The sequence below is a fragment of the Haemaphysalis longicornis genome, unplaced genomic scaffold (genome assembly GCF_048455015.1).
Source record: "Haemaphysalis longicornis isolate Haplotype H1 unplaced genomic scaffold, Haemaphysalis longicornis Haplotype H1 scaffold_9, whole genome shotgun sequence".
Taxonomy (NCBI): domain Eukaryota; kingdom Metazoa; phylum Arthropoda; class Arachnida; order Ixodida; family Ixodidae; genus Haemaphysalis; species Haemaphysalis longicornis.
The window spans coordinates 139,755,280-139,775,651 of NW_027526460.1; the positions used below are offsets into that span (position 1 = coordinate 139,755,280).

Consider the following 20,372-nt stretch of genomic DNA (forward strand, 5'->3'; position numbering starts at 1 on the left):
GGGATAATAGGTACCCATAGCAGCGAAAAAAAACGCAACACAAAAATTTCGTGTCAGTACTCCTTTAAGCTGGTGGTTTGGCCGGCGAACCTGCACAGAAAATCCTGGCCGAGCGATGACGTCGTCATGCACGCCTGCACCGCAGCTTTACCGTAGCTTTGCTTCGCCATGCGAGGGCGGGACCCGTATCGCAACCTGTCGGAGGCGCGATACAACAGGCACAGGCACGGATTTGGAAACGCGGGGTGGGTCGCTTTATCGCTTGTTCCGACGAGTGGTGCAGTTTTGACGGTACAAAGAGAAGAATAATGCCAAAATGAAAGAAGTCAATACGAAGAGAAGCGATAACGTTAATCAACTTCTTAATTAGCGTCTCATACGTCACACCACACATCCCGAACGGCAACCACCGAACCAGTTGAAAAATTTGGTGCATAACCACGCAGAAAACCTGACCGATTCTCCACGCATAACCACGCGCCAACTTAGCCGCACCAAGAATACAGCGAGATCTTCGCTGTATGCCCAGTCTTTGCGCCACTAGTGCGAAACTGCCCCTCTTTGTTTTGACTTATGATGCTGGTGTTTTCAGCATCGGATCCTTGCACCAATGCATCCCAAGTAGCGATGAAGACCTAAGTCCTTACGTCTGGTACTGTTCCTCGCCAAGCAATGGGGATGTGGCGCTTTTCCGCTCCAGGAAAAGCGCTAGTAGGGGCAATTTTACTAAGCACAGCTGGGGTCCCTTTGGACGGCCATTGTTTGTGGTGCCGTGGTACTTATAATACTGGTATTCACGGAGCGCGCCAATGTTGATAGCCTCCGAGAAATAACTGCCATGAAGATCGGGCTTCACTTTTTAAACATCATGCGCGAAGCTCTCTGTTTGTGTGCTCTGCTGACATTTTTTTATGTCTCCCAATGCCGGTGAAAGGCCGTCCGATGAGTTGGCGATTTGTGAGCGGCCACCGAAATGGCAGCCACAATCTGTTTGAAGATGGGCCGGGCATGCCTACCGCACCCGTCTTCAGCGGCAGATAAGAGCGAGTTCCCAAAAGAAAAAACAGCGCCTTCTTGCGCATGCGCAAACAGGGCAATCGGAAAAAGCCCATTTCGACATGCGCAATATGGCAACGGAGCAGCTACCACTATAGCTGCGTGGACGCGATAAGCTCGAAGTTTTATTGACGCCCTTCTTTCTGCCCCCTATTGCGGTTTTCAAAGCCAACCACTGGTTGCAGTCGATTGGTTCTAAGCGTCGGAGAAGGGGGCCACCCAACATTGCAAGCTTTGCTTTTCCCGAATGTGGCCGACGGCAGTCGAGTATTCTTCGGCCATGCCATCTCTACGAGTCTTCCTACTGACCGTACTCGTCGTTGCCGTGCCAAATGCCACGTCGGCCACCGCGGCTCCCAGCGAGACACCGACTTCTACCAAAGCGAGATCGGCCCACATCGATGTGGTCGCCATCGAGGCGTTCCTCCGCGGCGCGTACAACATGAGCTGCGCCGAGTACGCCGCCTGCCCGGCCCCGGCCACGGCGAGCAGCAGTCCGGGAAGGCGGACCCGGCAGCAGCAGCACGTGTCCCGGAACGCCACTCGCTTCGCCCGGCCCCGCTGCGACTGCGAGCCCTCGTGCGTAGACTACGGCTCGTGCTGCCTGGACGCCGCGCTGGACGACGTGGCCGAGGTGGCGGCGCCCGTCATGTCCTGTCGTGACGTGCGCCTCGCGGACGTCTCCTCCAGCGTCTACATGAGGAACAAGTGCGCCCGCAACTGGCGAGACGACGAAGTGCGCAGGTAAGCTAACTGTACTCGGGCAGTGTTCATTTGTATTGGGCTATATTACTTGAATGTTTGTTCTGACTTGAAATATCGAGCATATAGCACCCACCGTGGTTGCTGGCTGGATAAGGCGCTGCAACCACCCACCCACTGGACCAGCGTGCTTCCGTGATTCGCGCACTGTGGTGCGCAGCCGTGAGCACTCTGGCCATGAATGCTACTGTCGTGTCTAAAGCGAAAATTTCAGGCTGTAGTGGCAGCCGGTGATGGCAAAAGCTTCCGAGTAGCGGATGGTTTCGATCCCACTTTTGCGGTCGCCCGCAGGCTCTTGGAGCGCCGGTGCGGTGTGCTTTGTCGCACGTGGAAAACGCTTGCTGGGGGCGCCTGGGTTCGGCAGAGCTTGCTTTGCGTATGTGCAGCTTTATCAATGCTCGCGCCTCCGTCATTTCGCCGCATCGTGGGTCGCCAGTCGCTGACTGTCATGGTCGTCGGCGGAGGCGCTTCCGGTTGCAGGGCGAAAAATGAATAAAGTTAAAACGCAAGAGCATGATACTGGCTTCGTCATCAGCTGTTGTGCTCACCGCCACGACATATAGCACTGTAACCACAACTTTATGCGTTCCTTTCATTCTTTGTCCGTACTTTGTAGCCGGTTGTGCGTGAGCGAGCGAGTGAAAATCCTCAAATGTTATTCTATTTACTAGAAAAACTTCAAAACACCAATAATATCTGGTTGATTATTATACGAGATTCCTATCACATTTTTATTTTTAAGGCAATAAAACGAGTCCAGAAGAATTAGGTGCACGCCGTCGAGCTCTTTAGCCCTGCAGTACAGTACTGCGTGCAACTAGCTTCGGTCAGTATAATTACCCAAATTATATTCGGAATAAAGCCGATGACAAAGCCGTTAAGCGTGAAGTGAACGTATCATGTCTCCTGACTATATTGACGATCAACACACGCGCGAGAAGGTGGTATCACGGACACGGGGAGGGGGGAGCCGCCGCGTCTTGCGGGCACCTTCTCGGTCTAGGCCCCAGCAGCAGCACTTCCGCCTGCGAACACGAGTCAGCAACTGACTACCTACATTGCGGCAAACGGCAGGGGCGCGACCACTGATGAAGCCATAAGTGCATTATAGGCAAACTGTCCCGAACCCAGGCGCCACAGGCAGGCGTTTGCCTAGTGCGCCAGAAAACACTGCTCCGGTGCACTGAGGTCCTGTAAGCCCGTGGTTGTTGGGCGACTGGACGCCTTCACAGTTGCCGCAGATTTGACCTAGTCGCCTCCGTTCTGCTTTTTAATATTTGTAAAGATCTGCTACGAACTGTCTGCTTGTCGTAGTTTCCTTCGTAAGTCCTGACGAAAGGCAGTCTGAAAAAGAGTACACCCTGACAAAAGGCAGTTGTTGCATCATTTGCGCAACAAATTTCCCTGCATGCTTCTTTTTTTTCGTGTTTACCCCATTCTAATTTATCATAATACCCGCAGCACATTTTCAGTGCATTACTGTGTGGGGCAGAAACTAGAAATTCGTACAAAATACAGGCAAACAGACATATCATTTGAGGCATAATGACAAGCCAAAACCTGGCATGTCCAACGAAGACACATTACAAAGAACACAAAAACGCCTCATTAGACATAACTGATACATCATTTGGTCACTCATTCCATTAGCTAATAGGTTTAAGGAAAAAAGCGTGCTAAAAGACGACTCGCCCGAGCCTGTCAGATATCCACGCAAGCGCAATGGCAGGCTATCTCCAACCCAGCTGCTATCAGCAGATGTCGCCAGCCTGCTCCGAAGCCGCGGGCTCGCTTGCCCTAGACAAGCCTCACGCGCACTGTACCTTCTCGTTCGCTCCGCAAGGGGTGGCGTAGAGAGGTGAGGCACTATTTCCGACTTGGTCCTCGTCACCACACCAGGAGGGCGCCAGAAAACCCCTTTCTGGCTGACTTCCCAATTTCCCGACAATAAAAGCCAATAAGAACGGGCACTTAAGAAAATAGCGACTATCGATTAAAATTAAAAATGTGGCCCGGCTTCCTCTGAGCACTTCGTAACGTGCCTGTGAAGGCTCCGAGGGGATATAATAAACAGTAGATGCATACTTTTTTTTGGAATACCACGGTCTTCTTAATAGCTGGTACAGATTCGTCGCAGCGACTGCATGAAATTTATACGGAGTAAACTGCGAAATTTCGCAGTCCTCATGGGATAATGAAACCGACAACAAACTCCACATAGTTAAACCCATCATAGCAGAGTGGTAATCAAGCAGACATGAAGAACGCATCAAATATGTTATTTTATGTCGTCTCCGCATTGGGCACACACATCTTACACAACTTTCTTCTTATGAAGCAAGACAGACCGAGATGTGAAGAATGTGACCAAGAACTTACAGTAAACCACATCTTACTCTCAGGTGCTAAATTTGAGGCCTTTAGAAAAAAAACATTTTAGGCTGTTCTAGAACGAGCACATTCCATTTCACCTTGGCCTACTCCTAGGAGAGGGTGCTGTTGTTAAAATTTCCCCTGTTTTTTGTTTTTTAAAAGAAGCAACTCTTCTGAACAAGCTATAACGAGATAAAGCAATTGTTTATTATCCACAAAAAAACACCAAACCTTTTGTTTGGCGCATGATAGCCTTAGATGCTTATGTGCCATAAAACACAACACGACTTCTCAGCAGCTAGCTGCCAGGCAGGCTTCGGGGCTGGGCGATCCACGGACGATCAACTTATGGCCCTAGAATAATATATAAAGGATGCCTTCTTACACAAGCAGTACTGCATAACTGTATTCTTCGATTAAAAAAAAAGCCTATGAAACTGCTTGGCGGTAAGGCATCCTCTGCGACTTTGTCTTTCAGACTATCAGGCAACATGTAAACGTGCTGGAAAGCTACATGTCGGAACGAACTTTTCGCGCGACAGCTGACTTGGCTCCTTTCAGAGTTCCCGTGCGAGAAAATGGAGTGCCTCAAAGCGGGTACTAAGCGGCATGTCATGTATACTAACAAATCAACTCCCTTTGAAAGACATTGCCGCCATTACTACCTCATTCTATGCATGTGGACGACGTCTTAATGTCTTTTAAATCATGTACCTTGTGAACTTGCGCACGCCTGATTTCCGCTTTCTCGGGTGCACACTTGAGTTTATCGGCTGCTGGTTTGGCAACGGCCGCTCTGAGGTTTACCTATACCTTGTCGACTGCGTTTCGGAGGTTACGTTGTTTTTGGTGTGCTTTTCAGTGTCATGTTTGGCAGCGCCGCTTTGGAGGAACTGAAATTCCAGGTTTGCTCAGCTTTTTCCAGGTGGCGCTCTTACGCTTCAGTGATTTGTGTCCGCCTGTCAAGCTCGAGCGGTGACGTAGGACGGCCCACCTCCTTCTGCCTGCCTCACCAGGGATGAGCACTCGAATTAGGCCTCCTTGGCGTGCCCATTAGAAAGCAGATGACGCGGCAGGCAATACTGTACAGCCTGCGTTACTTTGTTCAACCGCCCTCAATGCGACCACAGACTAGGCTTCATCCTATATTTTCGCGACTACCACTCACTCAGATTGAGCATCATATGAACCAAGCACTGCCGACCCTCGGCTAAACATCGAAAGATTTTTTTGTGAGTTACAAATTTTTACCATAACGATAATTTCCCGCTTTCAAAACCAAATAATCCCGGGTAATGGAAACCCACCTTTATTACTTTTATGCCATAGCTAAAGGGACACATTTTTCTAAGTAATAAGTGTTTCTCTAACTTTAGGTTTTGCGGACCCCATTTTCTTTTGTTTGCTGTTGATGTCCACATTTGGTACAGTTAGTGGAACGAGTACAAAAGATTTACGAAGGTTTATTTATTACTCGATAAGTTTGATAGTAGCCAGTTTTTACAGCAGTGTAAACCGTCTGCTTTTCCAGAGAGTGCGAGGATGAAGATACGGTGGCGATGGACCCTTTCCTGAGCATCCCCGTCACGAGTAAGAGCTCGAACGTCACGTACAGAAACGTTCGATGCGCGGTGTGCAACCGGGACTTCAACGTGAAGATGTGGAAGGCCTTCCTGCGCCTGATAAGCGACGAGAGGGGTTCCATCCAAGCGTGCTCGCCGGCCCACAACCGCGACCCGTCCAAGTGTCCCGTCTTCTTGGGCTGCCCAGACTTCATGCACGGCAAGAGGCCGCAGCAGTACTTCCGCGTGTGCCGGTCTGACCTCGTCTCCGACTGCCCCGCCGACTTCCACGATCGCAACTCCCGGCTTCGAAACGAGTGCCACGCGTACTTCGCTCCAGTCCGGGACCGGCTGACGGGGGTCGGCTACAAGAACGCCTACTGCGCCCTGTGCTACGGCGTCGGCATCGAGGACATGGCGTGCGTGGAAGACGAAAGCGTGGTGGAGTACCCATGGACCGAGTGGGATCCGGAGCATGGCGACACCATCTCCCACGCGGATGTGCTCCCGTCGTACGCTCTGCTCATCGACGTCGACTTCGCTCGTGGCGGCGCCAAGGTGGGGCTCCAGGACCGGTGCGCGCCCAACCAGGCTTACGACCCGTGGAAGGAGACCTGCCGGAACCTGGTGTGCGGCAAGCTGTACGAGCTACGGGATGGTCGTTGCGTCGCCAGCGCCCTGCAGGCGGCGTACGGCTTGTCCAAGGTCCCTCTCCACGCACTGCTGGCCTCCAACTGCAGCCGAGTGGCGCTGGACGCGGACGAGTTCATCCTCTGGGAGAACCACACGGCCACGCTCCGAGGCGGCGCCGGAAGCGGCGAGCTGCTGGTGCCCGGCGAGTACGAGCTTCGGTCGGACGGCTCGATGCTGGTGTGCGCGGAGACGAGCTTCCTTCCCGCGCACCGGATGTCCGTGTACAAGTTCCGGGACACGCACGGGTACATAACGCTCGCCGGGAGCCTGGTGTCTCTGGCCTGCCTCCTTGTGAAGATGGTGCTGCAGCTGCTCGCGCCGGGACCCAGCAAGCTACCCGACCAGCTGATCAGCATGCTCTCTTTCTCTATCTTCGCTGCCCAACTGCTCTTCCTCTTCGTCATGGTGGCCGCCCGGCACCGGGCGCTGTGCATGCTCATCGGCATGCTCGTCCACTACTTCTTCCTGGCCAGGTAAGATGTCCACGTACAGCTTTAAGGGCGTGTTCTTTTTCGCCTAAGAAAATACTTTATTCCAGTCTAACTCACTGTATTAAACGGCCAGTTTTTCTCTCGTTGTTCCAAGTAGCCTCGCGATGATGTGACTGCGCCAACCCTGTGGGGCTGAAGTGTTGCGAGAAGCTTTGGGTATCCTCACGATAAGCGAAAATACCTCGGCGTGGAAAAGCGGTAATGATACGGTTAAAGACACACTCTTCGTTGGTGTGGCCACTCAAAAAAACCGCTATTGACTGTAGATCGGTTTTCGCGATCAGCAAGCAGGAATTGATGAGCGATTTTAGTCATATTGCCCTTAGCCCTATCCACCTTTAATGCAAGTGTGCAGAACACAAGCAGTCCTTATCTGCCCTATTTTATGGCCGTCAAGTTACTGGTTTGTAACGTCTTTATCATGCACGTATACGATCATTGACAACTCATTCCTCATTTATAACCATCTATTGAAGGTCTTCCTATGCACCAATGTCACTATGAACTTTTTGTCACTCTATTAACCTGATACAAACTTTGGCACCGTTTATTTGGCGGCCCAGATTGGTGTTTTGGGCCCGGGCTTCACGAAGGGATTTCCAAATTGTGTACAGTGTAGGAGCTTACCGTAGAATGCTTATACCACTCGCGGATTTAAGGACTTGTTAGCTGTTCCTCGGCTGCACAAGCTTTTGCTGGTTAGATTTCAGTCCACGCGTGCAATAGTTCGAGCAGCTTGAGGCAACGTCCAAGGCGCGGCACGTGCGCAAATTTGTAACTTGCGGTCAGGGAGTTGTATATAAGATACCCTTGTCTAAGCGGTAGTTTTTACATCGGACAATCAGGCCGTTGCGTTAATAGATATGCCTGCCAAAAGCCCGGTACAGAATGGAATCTTGCCTCGAGCTGTGTGAGGTAAGTGTGATGTTGCCTTCGACGAAACCATTTTATTCCGCGCGAAAGATAAAATTTCCCATGAGATATTTCAGGCATTTGCCATGATGTCATGACGTGAGGAAGAGTTTTTGAGCCCCCTTCTCTTAACGCTCACCCACTGTGAGATTCAATTTTCAGAACTTTTTTTGCTACAGGACGTGGACCGCGCCTTGTCAACAAAAGCCAGCGGCCAAATACCATTAGGTTTCAGCAAACGGGGAGCTTGGTTCTGTCAAGCCCATTTTTTAACTTCGTATACCGAATCTCATAACCTTCGGTCTTGATGCCGGCGTAAAGCAGCATTTTGTGATTACAAAAAATCTGCCGAATAAAGTCAGACCTTGTCTTATTGTAGTCGAAGGAAAATCTGTATTTATGACAAATTTTAAGATTACGTATTTGATGATCTACAAGAAATGCTTTTAGCTGAGTGAGGCCAGTTCGAATGGGGCGTTTAGATGTTGCGTAATATGCTTTCAGTGGCACATCCTCTGGGACTATGTCCGGTTTCCAGACGAAGCGAAGTCAAGGAATTATCCGCCGGAACTCCACGAAGCAGTGCGCAGTAACAAGGACGTTCAACTTTGGGCTGCCCACCAAGCCCGGGGTGGGCTAGAGAAACTCCGAACAGGCAACTCGGCAACGGGATGCGTTGGCGCTGTGCAGAGCAACAGTAAACCCTATGTCGACGCCAGGCCCCCTTCGCGGCGCGTCAAAACCGTCGATTTTCAGGCATCAATAAAGTTATACTTAAGCTAAGCCCGCCAGCGTCATGTTGAAGATAAAATTCATAAAGTAGATATTTCAGTTATTTGTTACAAGTATAAATAAATTGTGTGGCTAATAGTGCAATTTTTCTGTACCTAGCCTCCTTTTATAACCTGCCTCTGAGAACTTAAAATTTCCAGCATAAATTTCCAGCATTCGAAGTCTGACACCGAGGAAAAATTTTCAGGAAGCTGCCAGAAAAGACCTGGAGCTCCCCGAAATAGATGGCGTCCTGGACATAATCACGTCCACTAACCTTTTCCACATATAAATAACGTTATTTTCACCTGCATCGTTTTCGGCAGCTTCTTCTGGACGAGTGCCCTGGCGCTGGACCTGCACTCTTCCGTGACTGCGCTCTCCGAGCCGTCCAAGAGGCCCAGGGGACGCGCCCTGTGCGCCTACAGCGCCTACTGCTGGCTGGCCCCGTGCGCAGTGGTGGCGCCGTCGGCGGCCGTCGACCTGTGGCTCCTCCCCGCCGGTCACCCCCTGGCTCCCGGTTACGGCCGTGGCGTTTGCTGGATCTCGAGCAGGCTGGCGCTGCTCGCCTTCTTCGCCGCCCCCATCGGCCTCATCGTGGCCATCAATATGGTCCTCTTCGTACTCTGCGTCGTCCGCATATCGGGAACGCTGACACAGGCAGATAAGGTTGGCGCGCTGCCATTTCACCGCACGTTTTAATTCCTGGAAGGGCACGTCGAAATATGAAGACTAACTCGTGCAATTCGCCCGTCATTTCAAAGACAATTGGGTCACTAACGATAGAGTTCTTCTCTATTGCACACGTAGCCGCACTAGACGAAAAGTACTTCACGGCACTCATTAATGTATTTCACAGTCTACCGAATCGCAGTTGTTTCGAAAGCAGAGTCCAATCGCAGGTAGGGCAAACCACATGACAGGGAGCAGCTACTCTAGTAAAGAAAATCGGGCACAGCGGGTTTCCCACTGCTTCTGGACTATTGCTGCAATGTTGGGAGAGGATATAGACCAAAATATTCGGCCAGGAGCTTGCTCGGACGGTACATTGTCGCACGAATGTCTTTCATACATTTGACCAAGATCGTTTCAAGCGTCTGTCCGTTTTGCCTGCTGTAAGCAATACTGTGCCGCTTTTAAAGTTTTGGTACTCTGTCTCTATTGCCAGTAACTCTTATGCATCGAGGTGCGTGCAAACCCATGGCCTTAAAAATCTTTCGGTTCTCTACTAAAATTGTTTGCATAGTGGCTAAGGTGCGGTACTAATACGTAGGAGTCATCAAACATTTTCTGATGGAAGTGAGAAGATCAAAAATTGTGTAAAAGATTCGTTCAAACACAAATTTCTTCGTGTCCCGGAAATCTAGGCTTTCTTTGGGCTAATGTTTTGTTCCAGAACGGCAATTTTTTTTTTCTTGTTTCGGCTTCCTCGATTGCAGCTTCGGCGGAGCGCCCGGAGCACGAGCCGCTCGCGCCTCTTGGTGTACATCAAGCTGGCACTGGTGATGGGCGCCACCTGGACGCTGGGCTTCGTGGCCCCCTTCGCTCGCGTGCAAGCTCTCTGGCACGCCTTTGTAATCCTCAACAGCCTCCAGGTAAGCAGGCATCTGGAAGCACCCCGTAAACACGTATGCCGTAGAGGTAGTTGGCACACTGTTCCTCGTGCCTTAGCGACGAAAGCACAGATCTACCATCGTGATTTGACTCGATTAGGCCGATATTCACATTCGCTGCACTCGGACATCCCCTGGAAGTATGCAACATTGCTAGCACGAGATTTAAACCCTTATTGACAGCTCGACCACCAACTGTGACATTTAAACGGAACATAAACCGTTCCGGGGGTCTGCAATATTTGTTTCTCTCGTATAAAAACGGAATATATTACATACCCGGTATATGATTTTCCCTCTCCTCCGCAGACATTTCATTGTGGCTGCTATGTAGGACGAGCGATTCGAAGCATTGTAGCAGGCACTGAGAGTAGTTTAAACGATCTATTTTATTGGGATGTTGTATTCAAATAACGTGTGCGTAACGAATATTTCTTCAGACTTAAGAATTAAACGGTCAGACGTACGGAGCACCAGATAATGCAAAAATCTATTTCGATTCACTATAGTTGCCCATTCAGGTATTCTGGTCGGAATTCAGTATATATTGTGGCGTTGCCAAGGACGACGCAGGTTTCTTCAAAAAACAAAGGCTTATGGGAGCGAACCTGTGCTTGTGTGCGAGAGAATGCGATTTAATGGTAAAAGCGAAATTACCCGATATATTTCGCTGGCCCTGCTATGTCATAAGAAGATACAAAAACATGAGGGCTTGAGAAATGTAAATAAATGAGTAAATGCGTGGTGTGACATACACTAAGATGTAAGGAGTCTGCTTTGACACTGTAAAGTTTGGACGGATGCAAAGGGTATGTTTGATATCTTCTGTTACATGGCATGTTGGACAAAAAGTTATGCTGAATTTTGCAGAGGGAATACCGTTTGTATGCCACGTTTAGACGTAGGCGGTGCAGTTCTCCCCTAAGAACTCGAAAGAATACAGAAGCGACGATAGAGCGGTCAACAACGTGACGTGCGCAGATGGGTGTCGGCCAATCGAATGCCGGGGGGCTTGCCTTGCGAGTATTTGTCCTTCGGTGTTAAGCCTTCGACAACTATCGAATCAGTCTAGAACCGTGGTGATAAAAGACGAACATTCCATTGAGGTGACGACAGTAGATGATCTTCCTATCAGATCAGATAGCCTGCGCTGCGGGCCTTACTACTATAACTCAGATAAGACAGCCGGGAGCGGCCAGACTCTGGCAACACACAAACTAGAGTATAATTCATGGTCAGTGCCCTATCTTTCCTAGTTCCGCGAAGTAATGAGCATTAGTCGGCTTACGTTCATTAATACGGGAAACTAGTAACAGTAGATATAAGTTAACTTTTCAGAATAAATTTGTGCTCTTAACAGATGAAAATGACGATAGCAGAGGCGGTCTAAATGACGACTTACCTGCAAAAATTCCTCGGGGCCCTTAAGTCTGCTTACGTGCATTGAAGTCTAAAGCCTGGTGGTACTTTACTGTTTCATTATATCTGCGTCACTTCGCTTTTATTTTGTGGTATTTCACACCAATCGCTTCGTCTTTTGGCACGGGCACATTTCCCTAAAGGCTCTCGATTGCGAGCAACTGGGCATATGCTGCGAAAAAAAAAAATGTGCCATTATGAAACAGCTTTTGTGCTGCCACTGTGAGACCTTGGTTCAAATCAAACCAGGTCGCACATGTGCTTTTGGTTTATTTACTGTTTACAGCGGTGACTATTTTAGTAGAATCAGTAGAATTGACAGTTGGGCTAGTTGGCTCTCGTACACCGGTAACGTCGCTTGAAGACGAGGACTATAGGACTCGTCGCGTGTCTCCTCTTCTGTCGTCCGTCTCGTCATCGGGCGCTGTTTACGACGCGCGACCATTTTCTTGACCTGACAACGGCGCTTTCTCGCAGAATGGGGCGCTTAAGGCTTTCGCCTTGATAATCTGATTCTTCAAAAGCTGCAGGACGACGAAAACCTGAAAAGGAGACGCTAATTTTTCTCAGACCTCAAAAAAAAAACTACGGAAAGGTGGTTTGCAGCACAAGGGAGTGATGTAGGCGAAGTTGGTGAAATTAGTAGTACCAAAGTTATGCAACATTAGCGTTCACAGTAAGGGAAACAATGAATAAGGCTAGCAGCAACTGACCTTGCAACTGGAATCAATCAAGTGTCCGGTCTTATACATTCTAGACAGCGTGAAGAACATAGGAGAGAGAGAGAGAGAGAGAGTAGCGGAAGGATTCCCCGTGTACTGTTATGCTAGCAGCGCTGGGATAATCGTACAGGAATAAGGGTGGATAACCTAAGACTATCTGACATTACTACCGTTGTAGACAGGGCTATAATACCCATCGCGGTGGGGGCAGAGCACCATTGAAAAGTGAATTCTGCAGGAAACGGCGCAGTAACTTTAAATATGCTAGAGAATTAAGACGGTTTGTTTATATATACCTCACGGCTCCAAAAGGGCCACAATCTTGTAAAATCGACAACCCAAATGTAAACCACCAAAAATGCGTTTAAGGATTGCTGACCCATCAATTTGCGCAGATACTTTACGAAGGTAATCACCGCGTCAGAGGCACCTGAAATGTTTTTCAGACGAAACCGTACAGTCTGTAGCCACAAAGGTTGCCCAACAGTAGGCTACATTCGTGTTATCTGCCAATTAATTGAGAAACCTTCAGGAATGTTGGAAACCTGAGTCGCAATTATCATCAGCCTGGTTTGTGTGCACTGCCGGCCAAAACTGAAATGCGATCACGTGATCAAATGTGAATCTGATGTATTTCTTTGAAACTTGGAACAGGCGCAGTTAGGATAAGATATTATTTGATAAACCCTTCAGGACCCCAGTGGGGTACTGCAGTAGGGTGCTAGAACCATCACAGTACGTAGTGCCACAAAAATATTAGTTCAATAGTCGTACACTTCATGAAGGAATTTATATAATAACATAAACAAGAAAACAGGAAAGATACCAGGCGGAAAGTCATGGGTATGATTAAGGATTAAAGGCTAAGGTGATATAATAGTTAATAAAATTTAGGATGGCTTTCACAGACAACAGAATCTGGCAGTTTGTTTCATTGCGCAACAGTTCGTGGTAGGGATGATATATTTACCCCTTAGATGAACCATGCAATCGTTGGATGCTCACATTGAACACACGGCATATATAACAGGATGGTGTGAGCAGGAGGGAGTCGTAGAGGTGATAGAATTGATAGTAAAATTTGTGCAAGACGCATATCTGTCCAATTTCACGTCTAGATGCCAGGGAGGGGAGAGTGAGAAACGCCTTAATTCCGGTGACGCTGAAATATTGTGACCAACAAGAATGGTTTTGACCATATAGTATAGGTGGTATTCGATGAAGAGTTTACTTGTCAATTTCTTCGCTCGGGAAACGGCCACAAATATGGCCGATGCGCCACAGACATGGCTCGGCTTGTGCCACTGCGCGCGGACGCCGAAGAAAAAAAACAACGGCGTGCGTCGTCTGCTCCGTTCCAACCCGATTCTCAACGGTGGTGTGAACAGATGTTATTAATCGCACTCACATTGGACTCGAGGCATTACTTTGCGTTCTGTGAGGTAGTTTGGAACGTCCAACACAAATCATGTGCTTAGCACGCACAGTTACCGCCACCCCGCGGAGCCCGACGTAAGCAGTAACGGCGCACTAACATGGTTGTCTGCATGCGTGCCTCGCCAGTGATTACAAGCTAAACACATGCCTACATACTTCCGTGCGATGCCTTGCAAGTTTCTGTCGTGTTTCTTAATTACTACATAGCAAGCCCTATGGGCTAAATTGTTGTTGTGGCCACAGCATTTATCCCGAGGACGAGCGCAAGCATAGCGTGCACTTCGATACGTGTAGTGCTTTGTGCACACCGGTTGCAAAAGAAAACCTTCATGGCTTCAGTTCTGTGTTCAAATCAACTTAATTCGAAGCCCAAGCAGTTCTGGCTCAATGGAGCGTGCCGCAGTGTTAGGCTAAGATTAAAACACCTTCGATGTTCAACTTGAAGGGGAATCTTACCCGCACTGGAGTTTTTCTTTCGTAATTTTCATAAATACAGGCTTTGCTTCAGACTCCTGTACAGTACTGCGTTTATGCAACATAGAAGGCAATGACACAAATAGCCAGGGACGCTCAGAAATAAAAAATCAAAGCCGCCTTCTTAAGAGACAGATGGTCAAAACGCGAAGCTTTCTCCTACACAACCCGAATCGGCTCAAAATCTTAACTGCTTCACACGTGTCAGAATACTGCAATCGGAACGATGTCGGATTCGTAACTCGAGGGACCCAGGTTCTATTCAACCACAGGAAGCGTTTATTCCCGAGTCGCTTCATGTTCTCACTTATCAACATCGTTTTGTTGAACCCGCTGTCTAAAGTTGGCTTTTCTGCAAAGCGCTTTGACGTAACGATGGACGGCAACACTGAGGCATTGAAAGCTTCGCTTTAAGAAACTTTCCAACAACTTGGCTTACATTTGTTTTACCCGACATGCAACGTCTTTACCTAAAGATTACGGTCCGAGAACGAGTATCGCGTGTAACCAGCGCGCACCCTCGCACAACTTTTCTCCTGCCACGCGCTTGATAGTTTTAACATGCGCTCTCATTTTCCTCCACTCTGCCCTTTCTGCAAAACGGAAAGAGGCACTCTGGCACACACCATAGCCGAGTGCAAAGACCTCAAGAACCCCCCACCGCCCTTCCCCCCAACACCCCCAATCCCCAACCCCCCGAGCGATTGGAGACCTTGTTGTCCAGCCCCGCCCTGCCAACCATACCTCAGCAAAGTTGGCGCGGCTCACTCAAACTCACTCACAATTTTTTTTTCGAATCACCACTCACTCAAACTCAGACTCAATGCTGAGCAGCACATCTGCGTTCACTCAAACTCAAACTCACATTGAGCTCAAAACTCAGAACTCACTCGGACTCAAAACTCAAAATGTACTCAGAACTCAAAATGTACTCAAACTCAAAATGTAATCAAAACTCAAAATGTACTCAAACTCAAAATGTACTCAAACTCAATTTGGACTCAAAACTCAAAATGTACTCAAACTCAAAGTGAACTCAAACTCAAAGTGAACTCAAACTCAAAATGGACTCAAAACTCAAAATGAACTCAAAACTCAAAATGAACTCAAAACTCAAAATGGACTCAAAACTCAAAATGTATTCAATCTCAAAGTGAACTCAATACTCAAAATGTACTCAAACCTCAAAATTTACTCAAACTCAAAATGTACTCAAAACTCAAAATGTACTCAAAACTCAAAATGGACTCACTCAAAATGGACTCAAAACTCAAAATGTACTCAAAACTCAAAATGAACTCAGAACTCAAAATGGGCTGAGAACTCAAAATGAATTCAAAACTCGCATGGCCTCACAGAGATTGAGACAGTCAGAGAGTGAGAGTGAGAGTTTGAGAGGGTGAGATTGAGAGTGTGAGAGTGAGAGTGTGAGTGTGAGTGTGAGTGTGAGTGAGAGTGAGAGTGAGAGTGTGAGTGTGAGTGGGAGTGGGAGTGAGAGTGAGAGTGTGTACCTTTTGCTGTATACGTTTTGCGATATCCTCATAATTATAACCAGAAAGCATTTTCATATTTGTCCCACGTGACCCCCTCGACGAGACCTTTAATTTGATACCCCACACACCCTAGCAGGGTCATATGGAATTCATACCAGTCAAACTAACCATGACTCATGACTGTAACCAGGACGCATTATTTAGGTGTCCGACATGATTCCCCTAACTGGAACCTTCAATTTGACGCCCCACATGCTTCAGCGGCCTCACCTTGAATTTAACCCCATCTATGACTCATAATGACCATCTCATGATTCGAACTACGAAGCCTTTTTTTTTATTTGTACCACGTGATTCCCCTCTTCAAGACCGTAAATTTGATACCCTACACTCCCTAGCAGGGTCACTTCGAATTTTACCCCAATATAAGACTCGCCGTGACAATCTAATGGTTATAACCAGGAAGCATTTTTGTGATTCTCCCACGTGATTCGGCTCATCAAGAACATTGATTTGATACCCATCACATCCTAGCGAAATCAATTTGAACGTTAAACCAATCAATGACTAACCATGACTATCTCATGATATAGCCCTACCACATTTTTGTCCCACGTGATTTTCCTTATCGGAACCTTCAATTTGATACCCCGGACACCCAGTGGCATTATTGTGAATTTTAACCTAATTTATGACCCATTTCGACTATGTCATGATAATAATCAGGAAGCACGTGATTACCCTCATCGAGACCTTTAATTTGATACGCCCTACCGTCATGAACCTGAATTTTAACCGAATCTTTGATTTACCATGACTACGTCATGATATATCCATATCTCATGTTCGTCCCGAATGATTCCCCACATCGAGACCTTGAATTTGATTCCCCACATGCCCTCGCAGCGTCATTTTGAATTTTAACCCAATCTATGACTCATTATGACTGCCTGATGACTACAATCAGGAAGCATTTTTTTTTATTTACCCCACGTGATTCCGTTAATCCGGACCTTTCATTTGATACCTTACACGCCTTAGCCTCATCAGTTTCACTTTTCACCCAATCTAATGTGGTCATTATTCTGTCTTAAGGGGCGCTGCCCAGTCAATTCAGCTAATTCATTTGAAACAGTAGAAAGGACAGCCCCCGCCCCCATTTCCCCCCGGCTCTCACCTCTTCCTTTGTGACCCCTAGTATATCAAGCCGTTAACAGTAGCAGGCGAACAACCAGCACGCCAGCGCCGCCGTGTGCTTTCCCACCACCCTTTCCCACGCTCTTAGTGGATCCGTCAGGAGGAAAAGTTAAGACAACCCTTTTTTATGACCTCACCAGTCAATTATCACTCACGCGCCCAGCCGCGAAAATTAGGTATACAGCAAGTGCTTATGGCCATAAAAATTCAACAAGAAACTAAAAAAAATCAGACACCACCTTCCTCCCAACCGATCATGCAGATCGCGATTGGTGCCATACCCGCAGGTAACTTGAATTCCGAGCCCACAGTGACGCATGAAACTTAACAGCCAACCATAGCTGCCTGCTAGGCTACTCATATGTACTCAAACTCCAAATGGACTTAAAACTCCTATTTACTCAGAACTCAAAATGGACTCAAACTCAAAATGTACTCAGAACTCAAAATGGACTCAAACTCAAAATGTACTCAGAACTCAAAATGTACTCAGAACTCAAAATGGACTCAAACTCAAAATGGACTCAAACTCAAAATGTACTCAGAACTCAGAATGAGCTCAAACTCAAATTGTACTCAGAACTCAAAATGAACTCAAACTCAAAATGGACTCAAACTCAAAATGTACTCAGAACTCAAAATGGACTCAAACTCAAAGTGTACTCAGAACTCAAAGTGTACTCAGAACTCAAAATGGACTCAAACTCAAACTGTACTCAAACTCAAAATGTACTCAGAACTCAAAATGTACTCAGAACTCAAAATGTACTCAGAACTCAAAATGTACTCAGAACTCAAAATGGACTCAAACTCAAAATGGACTCAAACTCAAAATGTACTCAAACTCAAAATGCACTCAGAACTCAAAATGGACTCAAACTCAATCGGACTCAAACTCAGTCGTGATCACTCGGCTCAAACTCACTCAAGCTCAAACTCACCATCCAACACTAGCCTCGCGCTCACTCAAACTCAAACTCACGCGTGAGTTTGAGTCCAAATGAGTCTGAGTGAGTGGACTCATGAGTGAGTTTGCCGACCTCTGCTGCCAACTCAGCTAGCACTGACGGCCAGGGGCCAGGAGTTGCTGGATACATATGGGTCCCGTGAATAGGGAACCAGCCCGTCTGGTGCCTGCGCGCACCATCGAATTTTCGAGCTCAGTAAAGTTGATTCTCTCTCTCTCTCATTTTCCTCGCAGGGAGCTTTCGTCTTCTTCGCCTTCACGCGACTCACGCTGGGGCAGAGGCTGGCCTCTTGGATTCAGCGTCGACGCAGCAACGGATCTTCGTCCAGGAGAAGCGTAGTGTCCGTAGCTCCGACGTTATCGCTGCAACATCACTGACACGGCAGCGATTAGATTTTGATGTAAAGTTTTTACCCTTTAGGTCTGCGCCACACCCTCTCGCGGTGCTGTTTTTATTGCTGTTTTAATCCTTTTACGTACCGGACACTCCCGAAGCCTTCCGCGGAACTTTTTGTGGTTTTGTTGTTTAATGCACTGTGCGTGTGCGTGGACTCTTGTGGGCTCTATTAAATGACGCAGGGGTTTATCTAATCCTGCGTGTGTGCGTCTGCCCCTTGTGCGTGTCGCCACTTTGCCAAGTGAAGTGTACTCGCCTGCATGCTTGCAGCTCTCGTACCCCGTCAGTGGGAGACAGTGAGGTCTCGAGAAGAGTTGGCGTTAACGTCGCCATCCACACTGCTTCGTGCTTTGCGTTTCACAACGCCACTGATGCTCTTGGCGCAGGTTTTGGGTAGCTAAATAAAATTGTGTTGTATGTCTAGTGCTGGCAGTGCTTTCGATGCAAATATGAGAATAAGCAGTTAGCACTATACTGCACAGGGCTATGCCTCGAACAAAAAAAAAACTGCAGATGACATCTACGTTTTGTTCCGGAAGTGTGCAACACGACAGCGTTTCTTCGACGGCAGAGTTCTAAATAATATACAGAATTTACGATTTATGCGTTCCACGCACTGAAAATTGCTGAAGAGAGCAAGACCAGCAGCGACGGTTTTCAATCGCCGTGGCACAGTGTTGCTGATGTTGGTGTGAAAGCTGTTAGTTGTTCGTGAGTTTGGACGAGAAGGTGACATTGTCAATGCTTCAAGTGCTTATTTTCTAAAGTCACAGCTGGACTGAACGTTTCCGTTCTTGCTTAGTGGGACAGAGAGAAACGCAATAGTTAATAGTGGGAGTTGAGGGAATAAGTAGACAGATGGTAGATAGCTCACGGGGGGGAACCTGAAATCCAGCGTCTCGGATGCAGACGCTTTCCCTTGTCCTGTCGATCATGTGTTATCTTGGTATAACAAGATGGACAAAGCTACCTCCCATGTCTCGATATAAGTGGAATATTTAATGTCTGAGTTCTCCTCTAAGCATACCCTTGGCATGGCCAGCTTACGCATAGGAAGGTGCATTTTTATTTCTCGCACATGTATCAGTTTAAATTGATGTGTCACATTTCCCCCAAACTTCTTTGTGTCTATCTACGTTTGTTAATATGTGTTGCTTTTTCGTGCGCATTGTTTGCCATTCTTTAGCGTTGAGAACCCCTTGTCACGGGGGAAGATGGTGTTCCTAGGCGCAGCAATAGACCTTATGCAAAAGTGCCGCCATCTACTGGAAGAAAAACGAAACGAGCTCGCGACGCCATGTTGGGGGCTGGCGGTTGCGGGATTGCTTAATACGGAGCGTGTGAGGGGCTTTCTCGGCTTGGCGATCCTTTTATATTCAGATTTAGGCCAGCAAAATGAGTAACGAGTGATCTGTGGACCTTTCTCTGTTTCCCACATTTGCGGGCGACTTCGTAAATCCGCATTGTGCATCGAAAAAACAGTCGGGGAGGCACTGGCAGGGAAGCTGTTGGAGGCTGTCGCATTTATTCTCCTTTTCTTTTGGCTTTGAGAACGCAAACATTAGAAAGTGCATCCGTGTTGGTTCGCATCCTGGGGGTTTCTCAGGTCATTCCTGAAACGCTTCGAAACTTGCGGGTTGTCATGAGGTTGAAATGGGGAGGGGGCACTCGCGATACGCAAAGGATCCTCTGGAATGCAGAGGAAACCTGCAAAAGAAAAAAAAAAACTTTACAAAATAAATTGCATACCTAGAATTTTTTAACAGCGGAGCTGTTGTAGCTGGCCGTGATGTTTAGCGCGTAATGTGTGTGGCGTGTAACGCGTTAAACATTGCCAATAAATTACCAATAAATTGCCAATGAATAATTAAATTACCAATAAATTGCCGAGCGCTGGTCAGCGCATGCCTCGCGGTGACCGCCGAGCGTCCCTAGCACAGGCAAAGGCTTTAGAAAAAAAAAACTGCGAGAACCTTCAAGAGCGAGAAAATGCCAAACGCTCGTGAGCGCGTGCCTCGCGGCGACCGCTGAGC

The 20,372-nt window shown here is 47.8% G+C and overlaps 1 protein-coding gene across 1 annotated transcript; it reads left to right on the plus strand.

Annotated features, from left to right (window-relative positions):
- Positions 1-1,117: 1,117 nt before the first annotated feature.
- On the plus strand, positions 1,118-19,473 carry LOC144153961 (uncharacterized). Its single transcript, XM_077685753.1, has 5 exons — positions 1,118-1,800; positions 5,723-6,919; positions 8,947-9,289; positions 10,060-10,215; positions 18,177-19,473. Exons 1-5 carry the CDS (start codon positions 1,304-1,306, stop codon positions 18,318-18,320), a joined length of 2,337 nt encoding a protein of 778 aa, XP_077541879.1. The 5' UTR covers positions 1,118-1,303; the 3' UTR covers positions 18,321-19,473.
- The last annotated feature ends 899 nt before the right edge of the window (positions 19,474-20,372 follow it).